The following is a 23,918-nucleotide window of genomic DNA, read 5'->3' as shown; positions in this document are numbered from 1 at the left end:
AAAAGATAGCTGGGGAAACTGAGGCAAAAGTTGCTGCAGCACCGCAGCCATCCAGGAGGGGGCATGTTGAGCTGGCAATTTTTCCACAGGACCCATGCTCTAGAACAGGAGTGTCAAAGACCAGAACTGAAGGGCACTAGCAGAGCTATGTATGTGAAACCCTTCTCTAGAATAGCAGGGATGCTGTATGCCAGAATTGAGGATCACTGGCAGAGCTGTGAGGGGAACCCAGCTCTAAGATAGCAAGGGATGCTGCATGCTGGGATTGAGGGGCATTGCCTAAGTTGAGAGGGGATGTTCCCACAGTATCTGCATGAAAAAATGGTCTCACAAGCTCTACAATCTTAAAAGAAAAGGCAGGAGAAGGCAAAAGAGGAGCCAAGAAGGCAAAATGGCTGGAGGAAATGCTTTTGTAAATACTCTGTTCCTGCCTGCTCCTCTCACTCAGCGCTTGACAGTCATGGAGACTCATCCACAGTCATCCAGGGCTCAAAATAAACCCGGCCCTTTTAAACAGAAGCTGGTAACAGAGCTTTCTTTAGAAAATGCAGATGTGGAATTTCGCCTTTCCTTAGCTGTGCTGCAGTCAGCCCTGTATGCTCTGGTGTGATCCAGGCCCCGCTTGGCTGCTGCCTACCTGATGGCTGGTGGGGTTAGACAACCATAGACACGTTTATGTTCACTTTCGTAACTATTGTCAAAGGGATTGTGAGCTTCATGGACATGGGGTGGGGGATAAGGGGAAAGGACAGAGCAAAGCTGAATACAATAGGGAGAGGAAACCTTCTCCACATACATAAGAGGATCATAGTAGTTCATGATGTAATGAAACTGAGTGCAAGCTACAAAGTTGAGTTTCAGAGCAGTTTTCCAAAGTTCATGTGTACTTGGAGCTGGAGTTCTGGCTTAGGCCCATTTTTCTACTGGATGATAATCTGTTTCTCTACCATAGTACCTCATAGAGCATGTAAGAAGCCATACTATACGGCTAGGTTTCTATACTGCGCTCCATTCCATAATAAAAATTACTTACCCTTGTCAGGCTACATTTGATCTTTACAAAAAAGGCCAATGAATCATCCTTACACTGCACTTTATGAATTACCTTGGATCTTAAATACCATTTAAATAGGAGGCATTTTAGGAGGCATATAACAAGCCCATGGGAAAGACTGTATGGGATGGAGAGAGAAGCTATTCGGTAGGGAGATATTTATAGCTATCAGGGTGATGTGTAACCCTGTAAAAACCTAGACAGGTTAGTGAGACATGGCAGCCAATAATGGCACTAGGGGGAAGGAGAATAGGTGTAGGGGAGTCCTGGCTGATGGGGAAAACCCCACGCTCAGCATAAAAAAACGGCTCAGTTAGGAAGTGGGGCAGCTGGAGCAATGGGTTAATACTGCAGGCTTGTACCACTAGAGACCTCAGGTTAAAGCCTATCAAAAGCACCTGAGTGCGGTGGTTTCAAGTTGCTTCTATGAACCTTTATCTAGGACAGACACTGCACAATCCCAGCTTTGGTTCTGGGCTGGAGGAGCAGGGCCTAACTGAGGCTCAGACCTGTGGTGTATTGGCAGGACGGCGTGGCACACAATTTACCCAGCACCTTCCCCCAACCAACCCTGCCTTCCAGTGCTATTTGCCCTTCACTTCCCCTCACAGTGAAATGTGCTTCATTGAATCTCATTTAAAGACATAACCCAGCATCACAACAGAGGGAAGTGAGGTTTGTGTGGTAGCCGGACACTACAAAATGTAAAGGACATTTTTGCCTGGCTTGCTTCCAGCAGGGCCCTTTTTCTCAGATTGCTACAGGCAACAGGGGGCAAATGCCTCTTTTCAGGCCATAGTATTTGCTTGTACAACAATGTGACCTGAGTTAGGATTATGCAAACCTGCAGCACTCACTTTGTTTATGCCCTGCCAAGGCAAGAAGCTGAAACTTTCAGAGAAGAGACCACTGCTGGGGCCGGCCAGAGGAAGCTGCCTCCCACTTTTGGGGGGAGAAGAGGGAGGGAATGGGGTGTGCTACATTCTTATTCATTTTGTTGTTACAATGGGTGCAGGATTAATGACATTATAGTATGTGGACTGAAATTATATGGGGGACAAATGACTGGAGTGAGTTCCTGCCCAACCTTATATATTGCAGTATGTCATGCCACAGATGCAACTAACTTCGGGCTCTTAAAAATGAGTTAATGTGACTAAATACAACAAATACTTTAAAGTAATCTATACACCTCATTATGCCAGCTTTCATTGTATCATCTTATAGTACAGGGCATTTATTTCTGCTGTGTGCTAGTGGGAAAGGACAATTGGAACCACATTGTTTTCTTATTGTTAGAGCAGGGGACTGCTCCTCTTTCATTTCCCTGTGTAACCTTAGGTGAGTCATTTAGGCCCTGATCCTGCAAAGCACTTGAGCACCTGCTCTAAGTACAGGAGAGATTGTACTGGCATCAGCAGGGATAGGTATAGTCCACTGCCTAAGTGCTTTGTTGAACGGGAGTCTTAGTCTCTATCTAAATTGTGCCATGTGTACCCTGGGAAATAACTCCCCTTACCTAACTTTGAAAGAAGTGTTATGAGACTGAACTAGCTCTTTGTAACTCATCTGGAGATACTTAGCTGAAAGTATGGCCCCTGGGCCAGGCAATATATTATTCTTATCTCCATATACATGTGTAAAGACCTTAGCATCAGTAAGTAATGTTTATTATATTCGCATTTATATCCTAAAGAATCATCTGTAAACTCTAGTACTTATACTCCTACATTTAATGGTTGCACAGCTCCCAAACCATCATTAAAGAGAGACAGAAGGATTAAGGGGTAGAGCAGGACATTATCCAGTTGCACTCCAGATACGTGGTCAGCTTGAAGGATTTTTTGTAAATCCATAACCCACCTGATTCTTAAGGGTAAGAGTTATCTTACGCAGGCCTCTGCACATCTCTCCCTTGCTGTTTCCCTGTCCAATGGGACGACACTTACCTATCTCACTGCAGATGGGTGGTTGTGAGAATCAGAGGACTTGATCCAAAGGCCATTGACATCAGTGCATCTCCATTGACTTCAGGAGACATTGGATTGAGCAAACTAACTACTATTTGTTGAAGGGATATGAGTGGGACAAGACTATTTGTCAAGGCTGCAGAGAATGATTTGGATTTGTGCGGGTGTGAGAAGCGGGGCAGGAGTTCAGGATGGAGCAGGGAAGAGGAACTGTCAGGAACTAATGAAGGCCCTGATCCCTCCATGGTTCTAAGCCCAGAGGCTGAGGTCTGCCCACCCAGAGCTCACTGCAGGACTGCAGCCTATTTAGTGCTAACAAAATGAAGATGAAACATGCTCTATTAAGCACTAAGTCTTATTAGAAGTCTGGCTGGGAGCTGCTCTTTAATTTACATTAACCTGATTAAGACAATTATGTGCTATGTGGAATGTTACTTTGTTTCACCCCCACTGCAAACAGGGCCAAATCCCAGGGAGAGTTGAGTGTACTCTACCACTTCAGAAATGGTGAGGGGTCCACACAAGGCAAAGGCAGGGGAGAAGCAAAAGGCTACTTAGCAGATACCCCCGCCACTAAAGACTTAATGAAACCTCAACATTTTCCTATTCCTTTCTAAACAAATCAATGGCGACATTTTGGGGACATTCTGTTGCTCTTGGCTTAAGGCAGAATGCTGTGAAAGTGATGATTATGGTTTCTACACTTCTTAATCTTCCCCTTTGAAACATGACAGCTCCTGCAGTTAAATGGTGCTGCAACGTGGTGTGTCTGAATCAGTAAGGGAGGTGGTCTGCTTCCATCACCAAGCCCCTGCCTACATGCAATTGCAGACACTGTAGAAACTGCATTGGTGCAAACCCCTAGTGTAAATAAGCAAAACTGCAATAAGCCACAGTGCATTGGTGCAGCTCACTCTCTGCTTGAAACCACATTAACCTGCACTGGTGCAAATGGCAGCTTAGCCCAGAACTTAGTGTGTTAACCACTAGATGGTTCCCCCACACAAAGGTGCTTCCAACACCACCTAAACTATGAGATCACCGTTTGGATTAGATGTCCATGTGGGTCTTCAATGTGCCGATCTCTGCTGCGAAGGGTGAGTGTGGATGGGAATCACTGGTGTAACAGATACAACAGTCCTACTGCTGAGGGCTCCTGGCTGGTTCAAATACCAATGATTCAAGTCTCTATTTTAGATTCAGACTGAGACTTCAGCTTCAGCCTGATACTTCAAGGGACAAGGGGGTTTCAGGGGAAAAGCTGTGTCATTGCAGCTTTCTAAAGCCACGCAGGTAGCTTGTGAAAGTTGACTTTGGGGTGGTAGTCTCCCTACTTGAGAGTTGGCACTCCAAGCATGACAGGTTTCTTCTCAAAGCCAGCCACGTGGTAGCACAAAGGAGAGAGACGCTTGATTAAAGATTTCTTGCTACCTAGCTCAGGGGGGTGGGAAATGTCAGGTTCACGGGGAACCTCCTGTCATGGAAGTAGCAAGTCCTGCTGGATATTTAGGCAGACCCCTAAACAGTTTATGGAAGGGAATAGACAAAATTAATTGACAAAGGCTTCGTACAGAAAGGAGGGCACCAGGGAGGGGAGATAGCTGGAAAAATGTGGGTTTTTTCCTGTTTTGACGGAAATTTTTTGACTAGCTCTAATGAAGACTCAGGTGTGGAAATGACTGATGGCAGGGAAGAGATGAACCTCTTCCCAGCAATTATACATTCATGTTAGAATATTAAATAAAGACCGGGAAAGAATCTGCAATCCCATTTTTATTAGCTTCAAATCAAGAGCAGGTTTTATTTTTTAATCAGTAATTTAATTTTAGTACAAATGTTGCAAAAAAACCAGTGTGCACATAAACAGTTTGGTAAGAAGGAAAGTACACCTCTACCTCGATATACGCTGTCCTCGGGAGCCAAAAAACCTTACTGTGTTATATCGAACTTGCTTTGATCCGCCGAGGCGCACAGCCCCGCCCCCACCCCGAGCACTGCTTTACTGCGTTATATCTGAATTTGTGTTATATCAGGGTAGAGGTGTACAAGAATCAGTTTCATTTTTTAGTGTTTTCAAAGATGACATTTCATTGTAACCTACCTTATTCCTATACTTTCTTCACCAAGAATACAGAGAGCGCTTTCCATTCCAATGTACAATTTGACAGACATCTATGGAACAGTGCAGCTGAAAGAGGTTTTAGCTTGTTTCCAGCATTGCACTTCCTGTGTTAGTAGTGCATGAAGTGGCTTTCACCCTTTGCACTTGGGGATAGCACCTGGATAAGATGCCACTTCTTGACAATTGTTTGTTTAACTAATAATGGCAACTTTAGTGAAAGGGAACATTTCTGCAATAGCCTAAAAGACGGATACTTAATCCTGGTCTGCATTAGCACTTTCTGGGAAATCTCCCTCTGGTGCAAACCCCTGGGTGGTAACAATGATGAGTGCACTAGTGCAAAGCATGCAGGGTTAGATGACATGGTGGTAAAAATGCCAATGGCTTGTCTACACTTAGGCTGCCATCGTTACTAGGGCAAGAGTGGGTGATTTCCTGAAAAGTGCTAGTGTAGACACAGTTTTAGTGTGCTAGGGACCTTTCCAATAAGGTGCAGAGTGTTCTCAGCTCCACCTGACTGGAAGGGAACTGGAGTCATTCTGCACCATACAGAAACAAGCTAGGAACGGAAAACTAAAGATGAAAAGGGAAGAATATATCTCCTAGGTATCAACCTATTCAGTGAAAAGGGAAAATAGATGAACACACAATTTTGATTTATTTTTTCTTAAATCTGCAATTTATAATTCTGGCACCACGATCACATAGTGCCTCATGGAGCTTACCAAAGAGAGACAGACAGAAATACTTAAATACAACCAAAAAAAAGAGGAAAAGAAATCCGAGGCACCACCAGTTGGAACTATGTAATTCGATCTTTTGGAGATTTTTAAAATTATTGTAAATTATTACCAAGATTTTCAAATGTCTAGTGACTGGAAGATCCCTTAAATGAGATTTCAGAAAGTGCTGAACAGTCACCTTCTGAAAACCAGACCCCTAAAAAGTGTTCCAGGTTGGGCCTCTGAAAGCACTAGTCTTTTCTGAAATGGCCACAGGCAGTAAATGTACAGAGGGGGCTGAGGAGAGGGCATATGCTCCTGTGGCCTTATCAGTATGTTACTAGCACTCCTTGAGGCATATATATCCATCTGTTACACAAGTAAAACGCAGCTCAGGAAAACTGTAACAATGGATGGCATGTGAGCATCAGGGAAAGTCAACTTAATGGCAAAAGCAAGCTTGCTGCAGTACCAGGGCATTACACAGCGTGCTCCACATACTACTGCAGGGGATGCATATTCAGCATTTCATGCTGTCTTTAAACTACACAGCACCGGATTTTTAGGCTTCTGGGGCTTGATCTTGCAAAGTGCTCAGTGGCTTCAGCTTCCACTGACCTCAGCTCAGCACCTTGCAGATCGGCGCTTCAGTGTTTTGGGAATACATATAACGATCCATTTGGATGAAATTGGCCCGTGTAGAGGCCCAGGAAAAGGCGTAGGCAACACTTAAATCCTAATTAAACACTTACTTTAGTGAGACTTAAGCCCTCCAGATAGGACTTGGATGGTGCCTAGGCCTTGCACTGACCCTTTCCACAGAGGTGAAAATTTTGTGGTACAGTAAAGGAGTAGGGTTATGAAAGGAGATGGGTATTTCCAGAAAATAAATCTCTGTTTTCTGGCCATTTCCACCAGTTTTTCCATGTTGTGCTTGTTCTGTGTCTCCTTAACATTCCCTCCCCCAAGCTCCATCCCACAGCACTTCCCTTTAATATTAGCATGTATCTAATGGCTGCAGGTGAAGGTAGGGAGATGAGGAGGTGTGGAGATCAGAGGCTTTTTCCATTGCTCCAATTCTCTTCTGCCATTTCAAGTTTCCCTTTACTTTTTGGCAGGCTTTGTATCTTCTGACAGCAGCCTCACTGCTTTTCATCTCTATGCAAATTACCATCCACAATAACCTAGATCCAGAGCACAGTGCAATGTCAATAAGTAGCTGCTTTGTATACCCCAAGTCGCTGCCATCCCATGATTCACCTCCATAGCAGCTCCTCTCCCCATTTCTTTTGTCTCACAGCTCGTGGGAGTTTGCATGAGGCTCTGGGAGCTTGTTGATATCAGAGTTCTGAATCAGCTGGTAGAGAAACTCCACTTGTTTCTCATAGCCCTCAACTGAGATCCTCTCATTGAAGCCATGGACTCTGTTAAAGTGAGAAGAATATTTTTCATTACAATATGCATGAGCCGCCTACATGGGAACTGCAAACCCAGTCCAGACTGCTGATTCGCCAGTTCTCTTTATAAAGGCATGGGAATGTCAAGACTTAAGTAGGAAACAGTGTGAGACAAATAAACATCTACAGAACAATGCACTCTAAGCAAGATCTTTTCCTGAGGCCTGCATAAATGGCTTACTGATTCTAAGGCCAGAGCACAGTGGGTAAGACCATGGAGTGGGTAGATAGGGCAGGAAAGTGGAAGTATAGCAGGCACTGTCGGTCCCTGCATTAACATACCACAGACCCTTTGTGTCAGAGTGCAGAACAGCCACCTGGGCACATTGCTCCTATTTCAGTTACACTTGCATGGAAGATAAAATTGATACGCTAGCAAGTGAACCAACTCCTAGCATGGTTAATACTTTTGTATTCACATAACTCCCAGCTTTAAAAGGTTTATCAAGTGGGAGTACCATGTTTGTGCCGGCATGTGGACATCCATATTAAATAAGGGCTTCACATCAGAACCAAACCTTTCAGAACCCAGAATTGTATTTGTGATCCAACCAAGTTCAGCTGTCCCACTGGAAGGGATGTTTGAACCAGGTCCTGTCTACATTTTAAACAGAGACGAACTGGGGCTAACTCCCACAGCAGTTCTCCCCTATTATGTGTGCAGCACCCAACGCCGCAGGAAATGGGTGGCTTTTGTGATTCTGAGGCACCCATACTGCTACACCACAGTATACAAATTTGAGTTTCCTTCTCTAGGCCAGCAAGTGCTAATTTTCTTTAACAATAGTCCCTAGAGCATTCCCCACACCAGCAGAATACAATACCTGGGTAAATCATCTGGTTTAAAGACCAGTGGGTTAAATCGATAAATGGCATCTGTGAGATTAGTGAAGTGCCGGCTGTCTGTGTTTCCAATACAAATACCTGGAAAACAAACTCACAGGTCAGGTTTTCTCAGCACAAGTGAAACCAATTAGCCTTCAAGGAAAAAGGCTTGGCTGATGTTGCATTTCTACACTTTGAAAACTTAAACTCCTTTTGAAAACAAATTATTGTTCCCACATCAGCACAGGAAATAAAGAATGCTGGAACTCTTTCAGCAACGAGAGGAGCTGAGCACCACACCTGGTTGGTTTCAATGGGAGTTGTGGTGCCCAGCATCTGTCAGTATCAGGCTCTTATTCTTCTATGTGTCAATTTCAAGCTTAAGTTCCTATCCAGTAAGCTGCGTAGCACAGCGTGGAACAGCTTGCATGATAAGTGCTTTAGATAGTAAGGTACAGCACAGAAGAAGAAAGATGATTTTGCCAGTCATGGAACTGCAAACTGAAGTGCTAAGACGAGAAGACCTCCCCTGCCACTCCTTACATCCCTGAAGAGATTCCCTGATATATTTTGCAGGGAGATTCAATTCAAAGTTCATTGTTTCTGCCAGTTTCCTGTTTGCTTTTTTCTATTTCCACCATCACTCGCCCCATACACACACACAGTTTAGAGCAGAGAGATGGAACCTAACAGAAGAGGGAACAGCAGCAGTTTCCAGTCGTTAACAGCTGGGGTGGAGGGATACACAGAAATGGAAACAAAGCAACGGGGGGAGAGACGGGAATGTGGAAGTATAAGAGGAAACAATAATCATCATGTGTTTGCTCTTACCTGGAGCTACGCTGCTGACATCGGGGAAAACATCCAGTAGGGTTCTTCGGAAAATCTGGACTCCAAAGGCATGATTATCCCAGGGGCTGATAGGGAGTGGGTCAAAGGCTTCCTGTAGGTGTATCTTTACTCTGTCATCAGCAATAGTGTTTTGGACTATCTCTAGCACCTATGAACACACCCAGAGGAACAAATAAGCAAAGGGAATGAGAGTTTTCCTTGTGGCTGTCTGTGCAGGTGCCAGTTTCAAGGCTTGCCTTGTAAATCAATTGCCAGCTATGGCTCCAAATGAAGATTATACGATCACAACAGGGGCCATGTAGTGGCCTCATGGTGGAAGTTTGTTTTCCTCTTACACAATGCGCTCCTGGCATTAAAGGTCCAAGTACTTCCAAGGCAATCACTTATGGGTCAGTGCCTCAAAAGGCCTTCCTTAACCCCTTCAGTACAAAAGCGCACCACCATGTGGCTGGAATCCAAAAAAACTTTCACCATGATTTTCCAGAGAGAGGGGTCTGATATTATTCATAGATAATAGGCTATGTCAGACCTACTCAAGTGAGAGAGATCAGGTCACTTTCCAGTGGCTGCAACTGACAGAAGATAAGCCTTAATACTATTACATAAGCATGTATGGTCCATGGCAAGATTCCCAAACCATGGATCACCATGTACCACTGGTAGTATGTGAGCTCGATGTTTTATGAATTCACTTCACAAATTTTTTAAGGTGGGGGTATGTGAACCAGTGAAGTTGTCTATGGGTTACTCTGAAGCAAGAGTGACTCCCAAAGGATGCTTAACATAGCTGCAAGTCTATTTCATAGAGGGTGTCCCTCAGAATCCGGGTTGTCTCCTGTTCGCCTCAATATTTAGAAGGTAGTGTTTAGAATCCAAAGTGAGTCTTCAAAAAGAGTCCTGTAAAACAAACCACTGAGGATATCTCTCATTTACACTGCATTCATCACTGTGATATCTGGCACATATAACAAACATTAAAGCAAACAACTGGCCCAAAGGGACAATCTCCCCTGGTTACAGGCCCAAATAAAGAAAAAGACACAGTGGACACATGCATCTTATGTTATGGGCTCTGTCATAAACAGATGGTTAAGGGTTAATGTCTCTTTTACCTGTAAAGGGTTAAGAAGCTCAGTGAACCTGGCTGACACCTGACCAGAGGACCAACGGGGGGACAAGATACTTTCAAATCTTGGTGGAAGGAAGTCTTTGTTTGTGCTCTTTGTTTTGTTCGTTGTTCGCTCTTGGGGCTAAGAGGGACCAGACGTACACCCAGGTGTTCCCAATCTTTCTGAATCAGTCTTTCATGTTTCAAAATTGTAAGTATAGCCAGGCAAGGCAGATTAGTCTTATGTTTGTTTTCTTTCAACTTGTGAATGTTTTTTTCCTTTTGCTGGAAGGATTTTTACCTCTGTTTGCTATAACTTTGAATCTCAGGCGGGGGAGGGGGGAGCCCCTCTAGGCTATATGAATCTGATTACCCTGTAAGCATTTTTCCATCCTGATTTTACAGAGATAATTTTTATCTTTTCTTTCTTTAATTAAAAGCTTTCTTTTTAAGAACCTGATTTATTTTTCCTTGTTTTAGAATCCAAGAGATTGAGTCTAAACTTACCAGGGATTGGTGGGAGGATAAGGAAGGGAATGGTTAATTTCTCTTTGTTTTAAGATCCAAGGAGTTTGGATCTGTGTAGCTTCCCACGGCAACCCAGGGAGGGGAAAGTCGGGGGGGGGGGCGAGAAGGGGGGATGGTTTATTTCTCCTTGTTTTAAGACCCAAGGGGTTTGGGTCTTGGGTTCCCCAGGGAAGGTTTTGGGGGAACAGGAAGTGTGCCAAACACTATATTTTTGGCTGGTGGCAGCGTACCAAATTTAAGCTAGTAATTAAGCTTAAAAGTGATCATGCAGGTCCCCACTTTTTGGATGCTAAAGTTCAAAGTGGGGAAAAACCCATGACATGCTCAAAGAGAAAAAAACTTTGGATAAACTTGGCTCTGGCAGACTGCAAATTGCAGAACACTCCTTTCTCCTAGACTCTAAACTTGGGAACAGCCAATGAGAGCTTTCTGATGGAAAAGACCTGCTGCAACAAGGGATAAGGTATTCTCAGCTGGCAAGATGCCATTACACTCAGAGATTTACAGAAAAACAACCAATAGCTTGACTTGCACCTGGAAGCATAAAGGAAGCCAGCACAGATATTACATGCTCACATCTGTCATCTGCAAAATGTAGGCAGGCAATTTTGCACTATATGAAGCTCCTGAGAGGTCGTCTATGGGAACCCTAGGTAGAGTGTATTACAACTGCGCAGTCTGGAGATGGCAGAGGCAAGATCCACAATGCAGAGGAAAGCTTGCGATCCCCAGACCAGTCAACAAGTGTCCATTTCAAAGGTATAGGAAAGTTAAGTAAATGACATGTCAGGGACAAATGTCATGATGAAAAAAAATAGGTGAACAAATGTAAAATGCAGACATTACCTCTTCAACCTTTTGTGATGGGTGGATCCGAAAATTCACAGTTGCTTTTGCAGAAGGTGGGATGACATTGGACTAGGGGAAAAAAGAGGCTCAACCAATACAAAGAAAGCCATAAGCAGAGTCAAAGGCCAATCACAGAACTGCTACTGTAATACTACATCAGCCTGATATGCACTGCTGTCAAAAAGTTTAAACTATTGCTCTTGCAGTTCCAGGGCTCACAGTGTAAGGCCCCAACCAGCTCCTATTGAAATAAACGCCCAAACCTTCCACCATTTGATCACTGTAAACATTAGCCATTTAGCACACAGGTAGTTATACAAGGATTAGGAGCTTTTCATTTAGAATTTTTTCTCTATGTGAGAAAGGGCTTGGCATTTTTTTTTTTTTAGTAATAACCTCATTTTATCTGATGTCACTCTTCCAAAAAATCCTCCTTTATAGCTGAGTCCACTTCCCCAAAGCACACCAGGCATGACCCAAGTACGTCACTTAACAGCATAAGTAGAGATACAGAATTCCTGTTTTCTACAAAATATATTTTATTCTTTGTTAAGTATGCAAGTTACACAGTCTTTGAACACACACAGTAAAAAAGCAAACAACACGTTATTTCTCTTCTCACCACTCAGTGTCACTGTTTACCTATTACTTGTTTTCTAGACAAATGATCCTTTTCAGTAAAGATTTCCTTTGAGGAATGCAGAAGGTAGGCCCAAACTATTAATTGCTCTCATTGGTGTTCCAGAGCTGCAATTCTCAACCGTGCAGTTTATCAGGTTAAGACCTTGACTGTACCAGCCAGAACCTGCTGCCTCTCACCCTGCTGTGCTTGCTCTAACCCACTGTGGAGTTTAGGGATATCAGTCTTGTGATCATGAGACAAAGGTCCCATATATAGTAGGAAATTGTCCTGTTGCTGACATTGGGTGGTCCAAAGTCTCAGTCATGCACTGTGTAACAGGGTGGAAAATGTTTTTTATCCTGTCTACATTAGCACTTAAACCATTTTCAGCATCAGTTTAGAAAGAACTGGATAACAAATATTGTCATCAGTGAAAAAATTTTCTGTTGTAAACCCTAAGGTGCGAACTAGGCTATACTTTCAGATGGAGTGAGGTTGGCAAAGCATGAAGGCCCAGTACAGAGGCTGAGTTTAAAATTAAGTGTAAGAGGAGACTACATCAACCATTCATAATGGCACATCTAGTAGTATGTGGGAACCACCATTCTAAATAATACAAGCATTCTCCTCACGCTACATGGAGGAAAAATCAAATGCACACATGAAGCTACCTTGATTCCTGCATTAAACATGGTGATTGCTGTGGTGGTCCGAACCAAGGCATTAGTGGAGGGCTTCTGCTCCAAAATTCTGCATGAAAATAAGTTTTTAAAAGGAGTTTTGTATTTATAAAAGATATAAATGACAAAAGTGAGAATTAAATTGATTAGACCAACCTATGCATTAACAGAGCAGCTATAGTATGTTTCAATTATTAATTAAAGCAAGGTAAATGCTTTACAGTCTGATAAACTGAGAAATAGGATGGCTGATTCCCAGGGAAGATCAGGCTTATTGACAAGAAAACTAGAGGACTAAAGTTTTTAAATGGACATTGGTTCCCATATTTCATGGGGGCAGAGGCTGGGAGTGTGAAGAGGGGATGTGTTCCCTTTACCTGCTGACGATAGGGGAGAACAGCCACAGGTTGGTCATGATGAGATTGAGAGGAAAACGGAACTAAGTGGCAAGAGAAAACAAAGATACACCAATTATCAAAATTCCAGCTTTGGAGACTGAAGTGATGTCATGACTCAGTGCAGAACACAGGGCTAAGGGATCACTGCTATGTACAGTATGAGAGGGATGTTGCAGAGGGAGAACTATTGCACTTAAGCTTTGAATTCTCCTTTCTGAGTTAAATGATTTTAACAGAGACTAGGAAACCCCCCTAGGTAATTTGCATCTGGGGCTACTTTTAATTTATTAACATTAATTATGTGAAACTTGAGAATGAAGCTACAGTTGAATACTCACCTCTGAAGCCAAGTGCTCAAGAATCATGATTTCTGGTCCATGGCCAAACAGATTGGGCATGGGATTCTGCTCCAACCTACAACAAGCAAATGAGCATTTGAAAAAAAACCTCATTCTACATTGCAGAAACCAGATTGCATTCATAGATCTGACCAAGAGCTTGAAATGTAGCCATATCCCTCATAGCTCACAAATCAGGAACAACTTCACCACGGATTTCAAAGCTTTGCTGTCTCATCCAAAGATATTCTTTTGGGGAGGATGAAGAGATAGCCAAGGTTGGCTCCCAATGGGAAGGAAGGAACAGTAAGGGAGATGTGGAAATCTATAAAAATGGTAGGCCAAAAAGATAGCAAGTCTCTCTTTATTTCAGGCACTTCTATAAAACAACACCCTTGCTCCCATCAATCTAGTCTGTATCCATTGGGATAGGGAGGCTGAGAAGCAGGAGCACTACCTTGTACCAGAACCTATGGGATATAACATTTTGATACCACACCATGTTTATTTGCCTGCACAGATATCACCCGTAGGCAGCAGATACAGTCACAAAAGATTCTTGGAGAGAAATTCTAGCAACAGACAAAAGGATGGAACAAAAATAGATTTATGTCACCTTTGCAGATATCCAAATTCTAGGGCTACTGAGTGACATTTAGGCCCCTGGAGTAAGTCTGAGTAGCTCAGATGATGATCTAATTTATGCCTGGCTTTTCAGGGTCCCTAGGGACCATTCCAGGAAGTGTGACTAGCTGGAGTGCAGAGGTGCGCCACGCCCTCTTCCCCTGACCACAACTCCTCTGCCAGGGGTTGCATATCTGCACACTTATGAGAGCCATAAGCTTCAGTTTTAAACATACACAGAGAAGTACAATATATAGCACTGAAGTCAAGTCTGTTTAAGGAGATTTTGCACGACTATCTTAGGTCTGTTACACAGTCAGGTAAACTCTCACCTGGACAATGCTGCTGCAAGAATACCAATACTCGTCTCCTTAGGAGGGGCAGAGGAATGACCTTGCTCTTTTTCCACGCTGAAGTTCGCTGTAATTGAACCCTTCTCTGTGATAGCTATTCTGATGAACAAGAAATAACTTCATCAAACCGATTCCAAATATTACATAACCGGAGTTCTTCAGCCTCTACTGACTGTAGACAGATGGGGCTGATATGCTTATTTTTTAGAACCAAACAAAAATGCTCTAACAACAGCAGCAACAACAACAAAAAGCATTTAAAGCCACATCTGAGTGGTAGGAGCATTGTGGTCTTGGCTTTTTCTCCAGATTTCACATCACACAACTACACTTGCTCTGGCACAGCTGCAGTACCCTGCTTGTGACAGCACTGCTCAAAGACTGAAAGTAAGTGCACTCGGAAGGTTCTTTGCTTACGTTTTGTACCACAGCTGCAGTATTAGTGACAGACCAAGTGTCTTAAAAACAAATGTCATTTAAGTATAACAAGAGCCTTTCATGGTAATTAAAATGATTACAAACACCTCTGTGGAGGCAGACAATAGGAAATACTTATCCTGTGCAGTGTTTTTAAAACCTTAAATGATAGCATTTTAATTCTTGTTTGATGTCAAGGGCCAATTGCTGTCTTATTAAATCTAAACTGCATTCATATTTCAATATATAGGTATCATATTTTCCACTGGAAAACTGGCCCATGCATGTGTCCTTTTATATGCTCCCATAGCCAACACTAAGATTATGGGGGTCTCTTTTTGATTATAGTTCTGCATGAAAACCAGAATGCTCCCCAAAAAGACTAAATTGCAGCTTTGGAGAAGGAAATGGATTTGTAAAACTGAAGCACCTATACGCAGTCAGATATGACCCTTCTACCAACAGTATCTGATAAAACAAATGTGATAAACATGGCCATTGTCACCAAGTTCTTTATAGCACAATACCACATCCCGTTAGCGCCTGGTTGTCCTTCCCCTGCTTTTTACAACAACAAATAAATGAGACTGACTCATCACAGGGCTTCCTACATTAACCTCCAGGTGATATTTCAGCAAGGCCATTGAGGGATCCCAGGTCTTTAGAGGATTGTCTACCACAGAGGGAAAGGGACAGAATTCATAACTCAACTGATACCCCATTTCCTCATTCTTTCCTACTCAAGATAAAGGGTCATCCTTGCATTCCCTCAGAAAAGGTATGAATCAAATTTAGAAGCTGCATACCAAAGACAAACTTCACAGCTAAACCAGGGTCGCTATCTAAGCTGACCAAAGAGAAATAGCATTGACTGCACGCCCTCATCCTGCCATTTGCACACCAGTAAATGGCAGTCAGGAGGCTGAAACACTGATTGCCACGATGGTGAACCAGCCTCAGGTTCTGCTGCCAAAACCTCAACTACACATCAAAGTTACTACATTTTTATCTAAAGAAAAAAAAAATCCCTGGGCAGCTATAAACGACAGCCTAGAAGACGGCTGCACATACATATGGATATCTCCATCCTCAGCCCTGTGACTCAGCTGCAACCTAGCCAAACTCACCTACTCAAGTAAACAAAGAGGTATAACAACAGTGTGATACAGTGATTGGTGGGATGAAAACCTAAGGGTGGGTTTCCCAGCCAAGTGCTCCATGCATTAGCTAAGGATGCCCAATCTTTGCAATATCGAGGGCTGCAATGAAAATCTGCCTGGAGCCTAAGAGAGACACACAAATGTATGTAAGTATGTAAATATACTTAATTCTTAAATACGCACACAGTCCGAACATTTGCTTATATTTATATTTTCACTGAGATGAACAGAAACTGCAGTCAAGTCACCAGCAATAAAACCCAGTAGTTCATCGGCTGTGTCTTCACCAAGGAAGAAAAGAGCAGCTGCCATAGAGGGCCTTTATGTTGTATTATGGACACCGCTGCATTAGTCCAAACTAGCAGACTCTCTTATACTTACCCATAAAGCCAGGGATCAGGCTCATTGTGGTAAATTCTCTTCTTTCCTTACTTACACTGCTACTGGATTCTTTATTCCCTCCAAGAACCCATCTAAGATAACGCTTCCCTCATCTAGCAGGAAAGAAAGCTTCACTCCTCTAGCTTTCAGCAGAGCCGCAATCTTCATTGCTCCTTTATGACCAGATACCTATGAGAATCCAAATCAGAGGAATTGCCATGCTGAATCGCACAAGCAGTCCATCTAGTACAGTATCCTGACTCTGACCAGTGCTACATGAGAAAGGTGCAAGAAACACCAGAGTGAACAATTATGAAATAACCTGTCCATGGGATGAAGTTTCTTTCTAACCCCTGTCAATTAGTGGTTGCTTATGCTCTGAAGCAAGAGAGTTTACATCCAGTCTAATAAAACGGAAGATGTTCTCATTATTCATGAGAAGCCTCAATGCTACCCCACAGCAATGAGCTCTACAGCTTAATCAGGCATTGTTTAAAAAGGTATTTAATTTGATCATGTCTTGTCTTTCAATTTCACTGAATCCCTTCTTGTCTTTGTGAGAATGGGCTATTCTGCTACCCTATCATTCTCAATTTCTAGCCCTATGTCATTAATTAAGACTGTTAGATAACACTGTTCACTTGGAACAATCAAATAGATTTTAACCTGGATTTTCACATTTCACTCATACACTGTACTTTTTATGTCTGACACCCACACCAAAGAACAGTACAGATATACCCTTTTCCTCTTTCTCCACTGAGCAAAACCCTGATGGCCCAGGTCACTGAGAGCAGAACTGTCAATATATACCTATGACTGCAATGCGCTAAAGAGTGATTTGTCAATGCAACAACGATCATCGGGGGGGTTCACGGTAAATAATCCTTAGAAAGTTGATTTAGTCAAGTAAAAGCACAATGCAGGCAACTGGCTATCCAACAGTCAAGCTGCTGTTATAGCGGGAAACGAGAGAGACTGAGAGAAGAACAGGAGTACTTGTGGCACCTTAGAGACGAACTAATTTATTTAAGCATAAGCTTTTGTAGGCTACAGCCCACTTCATCGGATGCATGCCGACTGAGAGAAATACCTCTTCATCATGTCCAATGCCAATATAGAAAGACCTGCGAGGTCTGTAGTCTCTTCTCAGCAGGAATTCTAGAGCTTGCAGAATACCCTGTGGAACAGAGACAGCATGTTAGTCACTGTGTCCTTTTGCTCTCTGAGACTGCAAAGAAGAGCTACTTCATATGGCAAAGAACATGAAGATGTAAAGGAAATCCAGTACTTTCACAGTCCTCAAGCAGGCTTCATTCTTTTAACTATTGCAGATTTTTTTTTCACTCCACCTAGTTGATGATAATCACATTCTTTTGCAAGCACAATCCAAGAGACTTAATAATCCTTAAGACTCAGTGTGTTACATAACATCAGAATAAATATATAAAATAGTATAGGCTTGATCCTATTCCTACTGGAGGCCAAGGCAAACTCCAACTGATTTCAAAGGGAGCATGACTGGGGTCTCTATCTCTGAAAAAAATCCACTTAATTGAGCCTTTAAATTGCATCTAGACTGCATATGGTATGGCTCTCTCTAGTTGTAGCAAACCCATTACTTCAATGAGGATTAACTTTTTAGACAAAAACATTACTAAGGAAGAACAAAGAAAAATAAGAACAGTGGGGATGAAGTTTGTCATCCATTAACACTTGTGTTTTTCCAGTCTCATCTATTTTTTTTTCTTCCTAAACTATGGTCATTGTCTAATCAGCAGTGGTTAGTTTGCATTTCTGCTGTCTTGCCAGCATCCATTTTGCCTCATACATTGCAATGGTTAATTTTGATTTAGTTGTTTCTGGGATTATTACTGCCATTCTCAATAGCTAACTAGTTCCAAAACGGAAGTTCTCAAATCACAGAACTATGGGACTGTTAATTATTTACCCATCAGACTATGAACAAAAACATTCCTTAGAGTTTTTCATCTCTCTGAAATGAGGTGACAGAGAAGACATACTATAGCAGAATTTTTGTTGTCCACTGTTCCTCGTCCATAGATGAAACCGTCAAGTTCCTTAGCCGAGAAAGGAGGGACATGCCACCCCTCTTGGGAAGCTGGGACTACATCCATGTGTGCAAGCAGCATGTAGGGCATGAGCTGAGGGTCAGAACCCTGGACAGTGAAGAGATGGCTATATCCCCCAATGATCTCATGTTGAATGAACTTGGTAGAAAATACAGCAGGAAAGACTGTTTAAAAATAAAGTCAAAAGAAGAGAGAAATATACAAAGGAGAAAAATCAGCAAGATCTTTTCTATTCCACCACCAAAATTATTGGAATATGACACGAACCCGTTAGCAGAATTTTGCCACTGACTTTAATGGAAGCATGTTCTATAGTGAATTTTAACACACATAGAAATAAGATACAAAGCTTGATCCGATGCAGGCAGCAAATATGCAAGCTTCCCTCAAACAGCTTTACCAAACTGTCCCAATCTGCAGTGGAAACCCTCACTAGAGTTTTGTCTCCCTTGGCAAAAACAGGACCTGCAGCTGTGTTGGACGATTGAACCTACAGACGGGGCTCAGACAGGTTTAGGCTTTTTTATCACAAGGTTGTCTAACTCTCTTCAGGGCAGGGTCATGAAAGACACCTATGCCCTGTCTATGCTCAGTTTCTACCATCAGTGGAGATATACCACAGTTGAACTGCAGGTCCCATTTTGGCCCTGATGGTAATACAGTCCCCTTTTGAGAAAAATCAAGATAAAAAGTGCTATGTCAAACACAGTACTATTCCATTATATTCAGAATCTAAACTTCTCCTCAACTTGTTGCCAAACTCCTGCCCTTTTATTAAAAATATGTAGGAATGTAAATTCTGTACCTTTTTTAATATAATTCCCAAATTCTGCCAAGGCTGTTGTATTTTGGTCCTCTGGAGAGAAGGAAACGGTTTGAATTTTGATGGCACCTTAAATGAAAACATGAAGTAGAGGATTTTTGGCAATGATGACAACCAGTCCAACAGTCCTTTTAACTGTAATTTGAATAGGTAAGAAAATTAAGATCCTGAGTATTTTGTAGGCTTTACAGATCCCAAGACAGAGGGTAGAGGTGGTATTACCCTCAAAGAATCGACCACATTTTAAGCTCATTAACTACATTCTGGCTACCCTATTAATGCCTGTATAGTTTCATACAGAATGTTCTTCTTAATTACTTGTTCTAAATTGTTGTGTTTTGTTGCTGTGCATTGTTAAAAATGCTACTGTTTTCCACTCTGGAAGCAGCTGCATTTCACTGTATTGTGAAGATTGATTCCTTGTCGACAAAACGTTTTATATTAATGCAAATATACTAGATGGGAATTCAAATATAATTGCACCATCTTTTTCAATAAGCTTCCTAATGAAAAACATTACTTTGAGCTCAAGCCTGAGTACACTCAACTCTCACTGAAGACAATGCTTAGCACTTCACAGGAGCTTGTTGAGTGGAAAATGTGAGTTGCTTCATCACATTTTTATGGGAACGTGGTGTTCGCTGAAGCATCCTTTACTTCAGACAGTGTTGCTCCATGATGGCTCATAATGCCCCACTATGGACCTGCTCCTATCTACTTCATCAAGGTCTCTCTAAAGAAGATTTTTTGGTTTCTAATTAAAAAAAAACCATTTCCACTTGCTAGGTAATAATTCCACCAACTAAATACAGGATAGCTTTTCCCCTATTTTAAAAGTTTTAACTATTGTTTGATGCCTGAGTCTGGTTTTCTACTAGCTTCCAATCCTAATGTAATCCATATACCCCCAGAAGTTTCCTGCAAGAGTCTTTGTGTCTGAAAGTACAAATAAATTAGCTCTATAACTGGATGCCTGCAAGGCAGGGGTACAAGATTTGAGCCAGAAAGGAAAAGGGGGCACTAATTTATTTAGTGTGGCAAAGGGACATCTGAAGGTGTAGAATTGGAGAATGCAGACAAACTGTGTTTTGTATCTAAGAAGGATGAGATACTGGAGAAAACTGTCACTGGGAGGAAACAAAGGTTGCAGGTGTGTGAAATTCTGGTCCCAGTTAAGAAAAGAATATCTGCTGTGGGAAAGCATAATAATTCATTTATTTGCAGTACTTCCATTTGGCAAACTCTAAAACATTTATACAGCTTTCTGGGCAAGTTTTTCCCTGCCATCTACTCCAAATATGGTGCAGCCTAATGGATTCAGCTACTTCTTATCGTCCCTCTTCTATAGACTTAATATTATGTTTATGAACAAGGGATGAGGAATGGGACAACCAACAACAGTAACAGCACCTTGCATTTAAAGATCATCTTTCATTCAAAGTGTTTTATAAACTAAAACAGTTATACCGCTCTGAGACATCCAGGCCCCTGGCTGTGGAATCCCTCAATATCCTGTCTTCCTTTTTCATTAATATCTACATTGGACCACTCAGCAAAATTGTCATTCAGGTGTCACTGGTACACAGATGACACTCAGATATCTGTGTCCTCCACTATCTCCAAGACACATCTCCAGGTTTTGCTTAGGCTATCTGTTGGGATCAAAGTATATGGCTGCAAATGTAAACATACCGGGTATTTTGAGACAGGCACCGTGTCATGCGGTGCTAAAGAATCTTAACTGATAACAAGCAATGAATTAACAGAAGAGATATTAAAACAATATTATTCCCTTCTTTCATTTGTCAGCAGAAGAAATAAATCCTCTTTTTCTTAAAAAAAGAAATGATATTCAGTCTTTTTCTTCTGCAGTTTTTCTTTCTTCCCTATCACCCATAGCATGTACTTTCTGCAGTGTCATGGAAGCAGGGCAGGGAGGGATGTAATACACAAGTGAAGTGCCTTATGGGGATAAAGGGAGGTTGTCAGTTTCAGGGCGGTGTCAGCTGCCTCAGTTGCTGGAGGGTAGTCAGAGCTTGAGGATGGGTTAGCTGTTTCCTTGGGAATGTGTCAGTGTCTAAGAAGAGGTGCTGGGAGGGGGGCAGACCAATATCTAAGCAGGCAATAAGGGGCTGAATAGATGCTTAAAAGTAAAGTGACACAATGGGAAGAAGACACTAGTGTGTGTGTTTGTGGGGGGAATGGTGTCAGTTGAGGGAGTGCTAATGCTCAAGCAGTTTTTGTCTGTGCCTGATGGTGCATGGTACACATGGAAGAGAAGTGCCCACTGAGGAAATTCTGCCAGGGACACCAGACTAGAGAGGTCAGTGCCCTGGGGGTCTTGGTAAATGGATGGCATTAGTAGCTGATGAGGAGGCATCAATACTTAGGGGATTTCTGGCTGCTCAATGTCTTCAGGGCAGGCTCAGACCCTGGAGAATTCAGCTGGAGGATGAGTCCTGGGTGGAGGGGTGTTTCAGAGCACTAAATCTCAAGAGGGCCCTGGGATGGGGTCTTAGGCCCAGAGGAAATGGGGGGAGGAAGCCTAGTAGAAGTTGCTTGGGGGAGGGTCATGAAGGAGTTTTGGTGGCCAGAGATGGAGCAGTTAGGGAATGTCACTTTAGGGATCCATGGGGGTGCACTCCTCAGCAGAGATGGAGTGCTGGTCTGGGGGTTGGGGAGGGAGAGACTTAGCTACGAAGGGGCAGGGGCTGAAAATGGTCCGTCATCAGGGCGGATCAATCAGGGATGGGAGGAGTGGGGGTATTTGGGATGGGATTATAGTCTCCAAGATTTCTCAAGGGGTGGAGGTGGTTCTGCTGGTGGGAGCCTGCCAGGAATAGGGGTTTGGCCCCAGGGGGTTAGCTTGGTTTCTGTGTCTATGGGGGGGGGGGGGCCTGCGGAAAGATTTAGTCTGGGAGCATGAATTCTTGGGAGCAGTGTTAGTTTGGGGAATCTCTGGTAGGGCAGGGGGGGCTAATCTGGAGGTGAGGGGTTGTCTGTTGGGAGAATTAGTCTGGGGGTCCCCCTAGAAGGTTTAGTCAGGGGCAGTTTCCCCCTGAGATCAGAAGGATAGTTTGAGGAGACCCCTGGGGTGGAGGTTAGTAGGGGTCTGGGAGGTACCAGGGTGTTGGCTGGGGGTACCCCCAGGGGAGGGGCATGGGGATTAGCTGGGGGCTGGGGAGGGTTGGCTGGGGGTCCCCTCAGGGGTGGGATTTAGTTGGGGGTCCCAGGGCGTTTAGTTGGAGGTCCCCCAGGGATGGGGTTTAGTTGGAGGTCCCAGGGGGGTTGGCTGGGGGTACCTCTGGGGTGGAGTTTAGTTGGTGGTCCCAGGGGGATTGGCTGGGGGTCCCCCAGGGGTGGGGTTTAGTTGGCGGTCTCGGGGGGTTTAGTTGGAGGTCCCGGGGGATTGGCTGGGGGTCCCTCAGGGGTGGGGTTTAGTTGGGGGTCCCGGGGGGGTTGGCTGGGGGTCCCCCCGGGGTGGGGTTTAGTTGGGGGTCCCGGGGGGGTTGGCTGGGGGTCCCCCCGGGGTGGGGTTTAGTTGGGGGTCCCGGGGGGGTTGGCTGGGGGTCCCCCCGGGGTGGGGTTTAGTTGGGGGTCCCGAGGGGGTTGGCTGGGGGTACCCCCGGGGTGGGGTTTAGTTGAGGGTCCCGGGGGGGGTTGGCTGGGTGTCCTCCAGGGGTGGGGTTTCGTTGGGGGTCCCGGGGGGGTTGGCTGGGGGTACCAGGGGGGTTGGCTGGGGGTACCCCTGGGGTGGGGTTTAGTTGGGGGTCCCGAGGGGGTTGGCTGGGGGTCCCCCAGGGGTGGGTTTTAGTTGGGGGTCCCGGGGGGGTTGGCTGGGGGTACCCCTGGGGGGGTTGGCTGGGGGTCCCCCAGGGGTGGGGTTTAGTTGGGGGTCCCGGGGGGGTTGGCTGGGGGTACCCCCGGGGTGGGGTTTAGTTGGAGGTCCCGGGGGGGTTGGCTGGGGGTACCCCTGGGGGGGTTGGCTGGGGGTCCCGGGGGGGTTGGCTGGGGGTACCCCTGGGGTGGGGTTCAGTTGAGGGTCCCGGGGGGGGTTGGCTGGGTGTCCTCCGGGGTGGGGTTTCGTTGGGGGTCCCGGGGGGGGTTGGCTGGGGGTACCCCTGGGGGGGTTGGCTGGGGGTCCCAGGGGGGTTGGCTGGGGGTCCCCCAGGGGTGGGGTTTAGTTGGGGGTCCCGGGGGGGGTTGGCTGGGGGTACCCCCGGGGTGGAAGTTAGCTGGGGGCCAGGGAGTCCCGAGAGGGGTTGGTCTGGGGGTACATGGGGGCCGGGGGGGCTCTCCTGGGATCCCGGCCCCTTCACCTCTCAGCGCCTCCTTCAGCTCCTGTCTGTCGCGGGCGCTGAGCTGGAAGCCCAGCGCGGCACCCCGCTCCCAGAGCCGCGGGCACGGCGGGGGGCGGAGGACGTAGGCCCGCACCAGCACCGCAGCCAGCAGGGCCAGCGCCACCCCGCACAGCCCCAGGCAGGCGGCCCAGGCCGCCCCCCGCAGCCGCCCCCTCCGCTCCGCCATGCAGCTCCGCTGGCC

The 23,918-nt window shown here is 44.6% G+C and overlaps 1 protein-coding gene across 1 annotated transcript; it reads right to left on the bottom strand.

Moving 5' to 3' along the window:
- Nucleotides 1-4,779: 4,779 nt before the first annotated feature.
- PM20D1 (peptidase M20 domain containing 1) lies at nucleotides 4,780-23,918 on the bottom strand. The gene is made up of 13 exons (XM_050955607.1): nucleotides 23,696-23,918; nucleotides 19,359-19,445; nucleotides 18,485-18,717; nucleotides 17,554-17,640; nucleotides 16,516-16,649; nucleotides 14,482-14,601; nucleotides 13,526-13,601; nucleotides 13,167-13,228; nucleotides 12,781-12,859; nucleotides 11,485-11,556; nucleotides 8,982-9,150; nucleotides 8,150-8,249; nucleotides 4,780-7,292 (listed from the first exon to the last, which is right to left on the bottom strand). The coding sequence occupies exons 1-13, from the start codon at nucleotides 23,901-23,903 to the stop codon at nucleotides 7,163-7,165; spliced, it is 1,557 nt and encodes a 518-aa protein (XP_050811564.1). The 5' UTR covers nucleotides 23,904-23,918; the 3' UTR covers nucleotides 4,780-7,162.

The sequence above is a fragment of the Gopherus flavomarginatus genome, chromosome 5 (assembly GCF_025201925.1).
Source record: "Gopherus flavomarginatus isolate rGopFla2 chromosome 5, rGopFla2.mat.asm, whole genome shotgun sequence".
NCBI lineage: Eukaryota > Metazoa > Chordata > Testudines > Testudinidae > Gopherus > Gopherus flavomarginatus.
This window is presented reverse-complemented; position numbering and strand designations above follow the sequence as displayed.

Coding starts and splice junctions, on each gene's coding strand:
- PM20D1 (XM_050955607.1), bottom strand. CDS start 23,903: ATGGCGGAGCGGAGGGGGCGGCTGCGGGGGGCGGCCTGGGCCGCCTGC. Junction 12,860..13,166: donor TTCTCCCCTATCGTCAGCAG/GTAAAGGGAACA, acceptor ATTTTCATGCAG/AATTTTGGAGCAGAAGCCCT. Junction 11,557..12,780: donor TGTTTAATGCAGGAATCAAG/GTAGCTTCATGT, acceptor TTTTTCCCCTAG/TCCAATGTCATCCCACCTTC.